Here is a 9,581-nt window from a genome sequence, read left to right as displayed (position 1 = left end):
ATGTAAAACTGTCCGTAAAGGGAAGTCTAAAGTCTCGGTCAATGATACGAAACTTGAACCTTATGGGTGGGGTAAGGACAACTTCAAAATCTCAAATAGGAACCTCTATTTTCTATTGCAGATTCGGATTTTCCAGAAAGAAATATCCAAATTTGATTTAAAGATCTGTTTATCTCGATCCTCACTCCCTAAGTCGTCTCCATCTCCCAGGATTCACTAAAGCCTCGGGGAATGTGAGGGCAAGTTTGGGGGAATAAGATAGGTTTTCAAAATATCTATCACGTGTTGTTTTTAATTTTTTTGATCCGACATGTACTTCTCGAGATAAATCTATTTTACATAATCTATATTCCATTTTCATTCTGCGATCAAAGTGCGCTGTGAATCAAAATGCAAGAACCTGTCATTCAAATAGGAGGTACTTTTTTACGGAAAATACGTATCTGCAATATAAAATAGTGTTTTCTGTTTAAGATATTGAAGTAGCTTTTAAAGGTTACTATCTCCAAGGTCTGCAGTCGAGCTTCGAGTTTGGTATGGGACAGTTCGAATACTAAGGAAGCATATTTTTTTAAATTTTGGACTCCCCCTGCCCTCTTATCTGCAAATTAAGGAAGTGGCAAACGCCCTTTCAAGCTTACGAAAGAAAATCGCTATCCCCTCCAGTTTTTGTCTCAATTATGATTTTTACTGTGGTAATATAATTTAAATTTAGTACTTAATTCAAATAAAATATGTAACTTAGCATTAAGCAAAGTTTGCGTTTTAATTCATTTTATAAAATTGTGTGTGGAGTTTTCAAAACTTTGCAATCTGAACGTGTTCAAAACTTTTGCAATCTGAAACTCTCCAAAGAATTTTTTTTCTCCCGAAGTTCAACTTCTATTCCATTATTTAAAAATTTTTCCATGTGTAATTTTTTGCTACATTTTAATTAGCTTTTTAAGGAAACATTGAAAAAAGGTTTTTTAAGCCTTACTTAAGTATTTTATTTTATTTTATAACCGGTGTTGAACAGCCGACTCAATTCTTAGTTTACGACTTTCAATGTTGAACTCCAATGTTTTGATGGAACTAACCCGTATTTCTGTTAAATGGAAAGGAAAATCACTAAAATCACCCATGGTTAGCCCGACGGCAAGAGCATTCAAACCCATTATCTGTCTACCACTGAGGATATTTTACGTCAGCACTGTGGTTGGTGTGAGCCGGGTGCAAAATTCGTATCAACCAGCCACCGCTGGGATTCGAACCTTCACACATTCTTGAATCCGAGAAATTGGACAGATTTCTCTGTCCAAGAAATTGGATGATTCGTTGACACTATCCAAGTTCTTGAATGTCGCTGATTCGTTGAAAGAAAAACTTGCGCATGCGCATTGTTCATATTCAACATTTTAAAATAATACTTACATAAGTTTAAAATTACTAAATAAATTCAAATAAAATCATAAAAACACAAATAAACCGCAACAGATCAATTTATTTGAACTAAAATATATGAAAACAGACAAGAAGATGACATAATTTGCTGCCTGACTGTTGACGTCACAAAACCTATGACGCTGATTGGTTAAGGGGGAAAAACTTGGATGGTAAGTAGAACATGCTCTACTATCGTCCGAGATGTTGGACCAAGTTCTTGGATGTTTGTTTACACGATCAAAGCTGAAAGCAAAACAAATTTCCATCAATATCAATCTCTGTCCAAGAAATTGGATCGTCTAAACAGGCCTTAAGTATTGCTCATACCCCTCCTCTTTGTCATTCAAAATCACCCCCCCCCCCNAAAACCCCCCCCCCCCCAGTTGAGTGCTCGTGTAATATTTAGATGGCAGCTAAAATTCGATGCACCATTTAAAATATTTACTCGGATTTAGATTTTTGGTCTATTGTATATTTCTCGAGATATTTGAGCATTTTTATGTTTTTCGAAGACCTATAAAATTAATTTAACCTAGGCTTAAAATTTGTGACATGATCGCCTTGCTATTGAGCGCAGAAAACAAAGAAGAAAAGAAAATAATCCCAAATTTATTACATTTTTATCTGGGATTTTAAGAAGAAACACATTCTTTATAATGAATATTTGTAATTCGAAAGACTGTTCAGACACAATTTAAAACGAATAAAATTTTTGAAATTTGTATTTGGCAATCGAAATGGGCTTCAGGCGTAGTGCGACTTGTGGCGTAGAGCAAAACTCTCTACCTATGCAACACTTTACATGCTTTCCCCATTAGCCTGTGGAGAGTCATAGAGAAAGGAAGTAAGTTAGTTTCTCTCTTAATTTTCATATAAATTAAAATCTTTTAAGTTGGAAAACTGTATGGAACTGAAAACTACATTAAACACAGTTCTAAAGAAGAGCATCACAGAAATTTTAAAAAATATTTTCATTAAATTAAAAGGAAAAATATTAAGAAAAGAAACCGATCTCTCCCCAGATGGCGTATTCGAGCGTTGCGATCGCCAATAACATATATCAACCATTTTTTAATTCTTTAATCTCTTCCACTTGTGCCAAAATTTCAAAAGTTGTTTGATAATCTAATAAATATTCTAGAACTCATTCTTTTCAAATATGTCAAATAACGGTTGAAACTAATTTGCAATAAAAAAGAAGCATTTTCGTTACAAATGAAATTAATTTCAATAAGTACATAAAAATTATAAGAATATTAAACTTAACTAGCCGATTCGAAAACTAGCCGATTCCTCTGAAGTAATTGTTTTACACCAATTAGAAAATTAATTTCGAGTTAAAATATGATGTAAGTTTCATATTCACATTTTGAATACTGTGAAACAAAAACATTATATCATAAAGTTTTTGACAGAAAGAAAAAGTGATTATGAAAGTTCTTGCAACAAGTGGGAAAAAATATGTTAAAAAAAATTTATGCAAGTCTTATAAGTACTTTTAAATCATTAAATGATTAAGATATTCCCTAAAAGTGATAATTATGAGATTATTTTGTTAAATAATTAATTAACCATAAAATTTTGTTATTTTTTTAAAATAAAAGCTTTTTTTACGCTTTCGATAAAGGACATTTACATTAAAATTTAATTTCTTATCCTTTTTTTTCCAATTAAGAAAAATCTTGTTTGCAAAATTTAATTATTGTTATTTTTTGATATTTAAGGAAAAAAAATGATAATAAGTTTGCCGTAATTTTTATTACCACAGAACAACTCTCGTAAACATTTACATATTTTGTGGATTTACATCGTTTTACTATCCCCCCCCCCGGTTTTTTTCTCCTCCACTGATTACATTATTACACTATGCTTCGAGTAATATATACTATATGCTTCAAGTAACTATAAATAGTGTGTCTAATTGAAGAACTGCTCCTTCAAAATGAGTTTGGGGGCGTCTGATGCTATTGAAACAAGAAGTGGCTCATTTTAGAGAGAGGAGCTCCTAATACTTCACTCGTCGTTCCCCTCAAAACTAGTCCTAACTGTTTATCCCACTTCCCTTGTTAAAGTAGACTATGAGTGCCTATGGCGAGAGTAGTTCTTTAAATAGGCTATTCTTCTGTACGTCATTGGTTTGGGGTCAGTATAAAAATGGCCCACCTATTTCCCTTCGATTATTAACGAGAACTCTGAAAGGGCACTTTCACCATGGAAACTTTTATGAAGAAGTAGCCATTGGCTTTGATAAATGTGTAAGATGTGTATTTGACATTTCGGTTTTTATCTTTAAAATTTTAAGCATTCACACTTATTTTAAGGATTGCTGATGTTATCTGAGCTCTGTTATGTTTAAGTTAAAAGTTACAAGAAAAAACTTATTTATAATGCATTAGTAGATCGAGCACACCAAGAGTTAACTCTTTTGGCATCTTTCTAAAAAGTAGGGCTCTTCAAAATGGCCATTTTTCGCCAAATTCGCCCCTTTTTTTTAAACAAAAAATGTAAAATTTTTTCTAGGATGAATTTCTTTTTCCTAAAATTTTTGGGTGAGAAAAAATCAAAAAATGGAGTCGACAGATAAATAGTTCAATTTTGGAAATATTTTTTCTTTTATCAGAACTACAGCCATTTGCCAGCACGGACAGTTTTCCACATTTTTTCCCACGATATTTTCGCATATTTTTCGGTAAAGGCCACTCATTGTATTCTAAAACTCAGCTAATACAAATCTGGCCATGCGAATACAAACCTGATTGGTGAAATACTTTATACTTCTCTAAATTCACCCCCGCGACTTTTTTGTTACAGTGAGAATAACTCTTAAAGTTCACGAACTCCATGGCACTGTTACACTGTTAGCGACATAAGTGATGAAATCTATGACAAAAGACTTCAACTTCTATTTAGATTTTGAAGTCATTAATTTTATGTGGGCAGAAACGTACAGCTAAAAGCTGGCAGAAATGCATTTATTTTGCTGCAAACGTTTTATTTATTTTTAATATTAGATAAAAACGTAAAGATGTAATAGAGTTAAAATATTATTTTTTTGAGAGCAGTTATTTCTTTTTATCCTAAAGCGCGTGAAATAAAATATAGATTTGGTGGATATTAAGAACAATTCAAGATGGTTTATGTTATGAAAGGCATTTTAGTGGAATGGTGAGTTATTCGATGTGTGTTGCTAGTAATAAATTAATTGGGACATATTTTTACCTAATTGTGATATTTATTAGGCCCTAATATTTTGTACATCAAACTAAAATGCTGCATTTTCCCTCATTTACCATTACCGTAACATAAATTCTATCAAGCGATTTTGTTTGAAATTTTTTCACAATCTGTCGCTGTTTTTTAAAATTTGACTGTATAGATTTTTGCTTTAAACAATTCCGTTTTGTAACTCTTTTTAATAAATGATAAAGAGTCTTAATTTTGTTGTAGGTTATAAATCATACAGATTTAATTTTAATTATCTTTTTTATGTAGTACATTGCAGGAAAAACTTAAAAAATGACTCTTGAAGTTATTCCAAACTTCTGAACTACATTTTGTTAAAAATTTGAATTTACAAGCCATTGAATTTTTTGTTAAGTTCTGAAACATTTACATAGTTACATTCTTTTTAATTTTTCCTGGTGTAAAAATTTGGAAAGAGTAGAAACTAGCCCATACACATTTTCACTAATGTGTTCACACAATTATATTAGATTTAAAAACATATTTTAAAATTTACATATTTAAAATTTTATTAAGTGCAATATTTCATTAAGTCAAAAAGTTCATTAAGTTTGATTTTAATATTGAAGATTTTATTTAGAGTATTGCCAAAAGTATTATTCAATGTTTAAATTGACTAATAAATAATCATAATGAAAAGAGATGAAAATCATAAAAGTGATTGCATTTTATATTTATTTTATTATTTATTAAGTTAAATGGGAAAAGTGAAAGGAAATCTGTTATTGCAGGGGTCTGCCCAGGCCGAATTTACTACCGTTTAGCGGTACCTTCACAAATTCAATTTTAGATAAAACGGCAGTTTCACAAATTCAACTTTAGGAAAAACGGGAGTTTCACAAAATGCTTTTTCTTAAAATTTTACTTTTGTATCCCTTAAGAAACAATAAATCTATATTTTTACCATGTTTTTCAATTGATTTTTTAATATAATTTTTAATTTTTCACAAATTATGTCTAAATTTTCACAAAATAGGTACCTTTCAGAAAAACCTAGACAGACCCCTGTATTGGTTTGTTGAGATGAGGTTTGTTTAAAGCACTTAATTGTTAAAGAATGAAGTGTAAAAATGCATTCTTTTAATTATTTTTTCTTAATCTTTTTTTTTTTTTAACTTAGTGAATGTAATCCATTCATTGAATTGTGTAACTTGATTGTTTTTTATATTTTCTATTATTTATGATTAACGAACAGGTAAGGAATAAAAAGACTGAAATTGTTTTAAAAACATTGAGGCATGTGGTAGTTTATTCAGAAAGTTCATTGTGGTTGGTGATATGAGTTTAAAGTTTGAATAATGAGATACAGTTTGTACTCGATGATTTAAAGACTTTATTTGCTTCAAAATTAAAAGTCTATATGTTTTGAACTCTAATAAATAGACATTTTTTTGGAGACTCTGTTGGCATGATTTTGAGAATGGATACCTATTATCTTTATATTTTCCAAATAAATGCAGCTTTTAAATCATCAGCATATAAGACATCATTCTGCTTTAAAGTTCAACTTATACTGAATGAGATTTGTTCACGATAGAATAGAAATCTAGCATTTATTACTGTGGAAATCTAGTTAAGCTTAGTTCTGTACTGGTGAGAAATTTTCATTTTAAAAATACTAGCCTGACTAAAGTTTTTGTTTGCCACTAATTTGAATTTAACAAATATATGAACATTTTTTAAAATGTAAACAAGTGTATCGTGAAGTTTTTTGGTGACTGAAACTGAGTACTGACTGAATGTACGTCTTAAAAATTTAAACACATTTATTATATTATTAAATCAGAATGAGGTGGTCATAAACGTAAATGTTTCCAAAAAGAGTGGTTTCATAGAGGACTGGACTCAGCATTTTTTGTTAAGAATAAAATATTGTTGATTTCAAAATGCATCCATGTTTTTGGATTTAAAGCACCAAATGTTTAATTTAAAACATAACATTTTAAAAGATTGAACTTACTCTCCAGCTTTTGATTGTCAACGGAAAGTGAAAATTTCGTATCTTTTGATGAAGGAGATTTATTCAAAGAGATAGATTAAAAATATAAATTCTAATTTCTTTTACTAAGCACTACATATTTTTTTAACCTATATATTGCATTGAGAGAATTTAATTTATTTATTTAATATTTAAAATCAATTTGGAAAAAAAAATTGATCTTGATTGGTCTACTTTGTTTGTAAAATAGTTTCCATCTGAAACTGTTTTTATTAAATATCAGAATATATTTAATTTTAAACAATCTTAAAACTGACTTTTTTTTTTTTGTAGTGATTCAGCAATGAAACAATTTCTGTTGCACTTGGATGAAACTAATGCTTTTAAAAAGAAATTTATCATAGAAGATCTCGACGAAACACATCTTTTTATTGCTGCCGAGATGTTAGAGGTTCTTCAAACACGCATTGATGACTTAATGGATCAGATATCCTTCCCATTAGCTGAAAAATAAATTTGCTTTATTTATCTGAATCGACTTTCCCATTGGCTAAAACTGTACCAATTTTGCTAAGTTTATTTACTGTATTCTCGTAAATCACTTTAATAATTTCATCATGGCTGATAAGCGTGAATCGAGCAGGGTGAAGGAGTCGAACCAAAGAAAAGTCATGGATGAAGCTTCCCGCAGAAGGCGGATCAAAAAAGCTCTAGAAGTCTTGGAGCAGGACAATTTTCATGATGATCCACATGCTAATTTGGTTATGCATAAGAATGCACCAAAATTTGAAGAAACTATTGAGAGTAAGAAAAGGAGGAAACTAAAAACTGAACCTTTTAAACAAAGATTCAGAAAAAATTTCACTGCTCTCTTAGAAGATGAAGTTCAGTTCTTTACGAAAGACAAGACTAATTATTTGACTGCTAAAGTTCCTTCCTCCAAATATCCAGAGAGACATTTTTGTGCTGTTTGTGGATTTGAATCTGCTTATACTTGTGTTCAATGTGGTACTAAATTTTGTAGCGTCAGATGTCATGGTGTTCATCAAGATACTAGATGTTTGAAGTGGACAACATAATTTCTTGTAGTGTATTTCTATGTATTTTTTCTTTCATTAAATTGTTCTTTAATATCTGTTTTTGCAATTTACATTTTAAGCTTCAAATTACACTAAACTCTAAAACATAATTGCTTGGAACTGAGGGAAAATTCTATATTATTTTAATATTAATATAATTTTTTTATTGCTAAATGAAATTTTTAACTAGACTTAATTCTACACAAAATACATCTTTTGGTTGGTTATCAGTATTTAATTTAAGAGAAGTCTTAATGTAGCACACTTTTTGTTTTCTATTTGCATATCTAGACATACCGTAATAGACAATACTTCATTTGCTTTATAATTAAAAGAAAGTGTTAAGTTTTTATCAAATAATATCCTTAAAAGCATCTAACTTTTTTATGCTGTTATTATCCCCATCTTCTAGGTCTGAATTTTCATTGTTACTGTCCTCTTCATTACATTTATATTACTCATATATCAAATTCACTATAGTATTCAGTTGAATAGCAGATATTTTATCAATGCTCTAACTTTTTTTTTTAAATACAATAATTAGAAAAAAAACATCACCTCTTACACATTTTCTATCCTTAATAACTAGCCATTTTTGAGTAAGGCAGGTTACAGCTCATATAAGTCAGTTTTATATACTACAGGATTTCCAGGTCTTACAAAATTTTCCTTTTTCTATTAAAAAAAGTCCAAGATACTGAATTATAAAAGAACGTAAATTTTTTATTGATGTCAAAACTTCTGCAATCTGGTAAATTTTTTTCTTCTTCTTGAAATCAATATTTGTGTATAGTTTACATGATGAAAAGAAACATTAGATTTTCAGTATAAAATACTTGGGTGTCAAGTACTATTTTTTTAGAAAAAGGTTCAGCTTCTAGTAGTCGTTCTTTCAAAGCTCTACTTTTTTAAGACTTGTGAGTACAATGTAAATTTTGTCAGATGTCTTGAATCTTGTTCTCTGAATGATAGCCTTTTTTATTTGAATGTCAATAATTATTTTACTTTTGAAGTAAAATCTGTTCATCTAGTACAGTAAATGTTGAAAACACACGTCCTGTTTTTTTGTAGAGGGGGAGAGTACAATAATTTAAAAAATAAAAGTTTAAAATAGTGCCTTTTAAAAATTTTATTATTCAGAAACTATTTCACCAATTTCATTCAAGTTTTGCATTTCCCTGTTTAAAATTACACTGTTCAAAATGGTGTAAGAATTTGTATACCTTTCAATTTCGACCATTACTAAAATTTTTTTTACCTGGTTTAATTATATTTAAATAAAAGAATTTTTTAGCTGTGTGATCCAAAGATATGGCCTTGCAAAATGTGAAACTAATATTAAGGGGACCAGACTTTAAACTGTTCTCCTGACTTAACTACTGATGTCAGTTTTCGAATTGCAGCTAATTGCCAAAAAGCAGTATGCTTATTCAGTGAAAGTATGTTTTTGTGTCTGATTCTGTAACTCAATTTATAATTAATAGATGGCGCTAAGTAATTAATATAGTTGAAGTCATCCCTATGAACCATCTAGATTGGCACTTAATTCATGAAAATCCAATTATTAGAAGAAAAGTTATTTAGCGTGTTATTTTTTCTGTTCCCACCATAATGGGTATGAAACATTCAGTTGAATGTGCATAACAAAGATATTTTGATTATCTTAAATGTCAAAAGAGTGAAGAGATGAAAGAAAGATCAACTAATAGTAGAAAACTATTAATTGAGGAAGTTTATTTCCTCCAAGCTAAAAGAAGCTATATTTTAAAGAGGTAAAAAATGTGTTTAGGAAAATGAAAACTTTTGAGTAATTATGAAATGAATTTTAAGAAGTATCTTTTTTTAAAATGCCTAATAGTTCTTACATCTTAAAAACTAAACAGCAGATATAGCGA

General features: G+C 29.6%; 1 protein-coding gene across 1 annotated transcript; it reads left to right on the top strand.

Annotated features, from left to right (window-relative positions):
• The first annotated feature begins 7,076 nt into the window (after positions 1–7,076).
• LOC107449607 (zinc finger HIT domain-containing protein 1) lies at positions 7,077–7,744 on the top strand. The gene has a single exon (XM_016065189.3). It carries the CDS (start codon positions 7,225–7,227, stop codon positions 7,684–7,686), a length of 462 nt encoding a protein of 153 aa, XP_015920675.1. The 5' UTR covers positions 7,077–7,224; the 3' UTR covers positions 7,687–7,744.
• The last annotated feature ends 1,837 nt before the right edge of the window (positions 7,745–9,581 follow it).

The sequence above is a fragment of the Parasteatoda tepidariorum genome, chromosome 6 (genome assembly GCF_043381705.1).
Source record: "Parasteatoda tepidariorum isolate YZ-2023 chromosome 6, CAS_Ptep_4.0, whole genome shotgun sequence".
In the NCBI taxonomy this organism is placed as follows: domain Eukaryota; kingdom Metazoa; phylum Arthropoda; class Arachnida; order Araneae; family Theridiidae; genus Parasteatoda; species Parasteatoda tepidariorum.
This window is presented reverse-complemented; position numbering and strand designations above follow the sequence as displayed.

Bases quoted from the DNA above. Each gene is read 5' to 3' on its own strand.
- LOC107449607 (XM_016065189.3), top strand. From the start codon at position 7,225: ATGGCTGATAAGCGTGAATCGAGCAGGGTGAAGGAGTCGAACCAAAGA.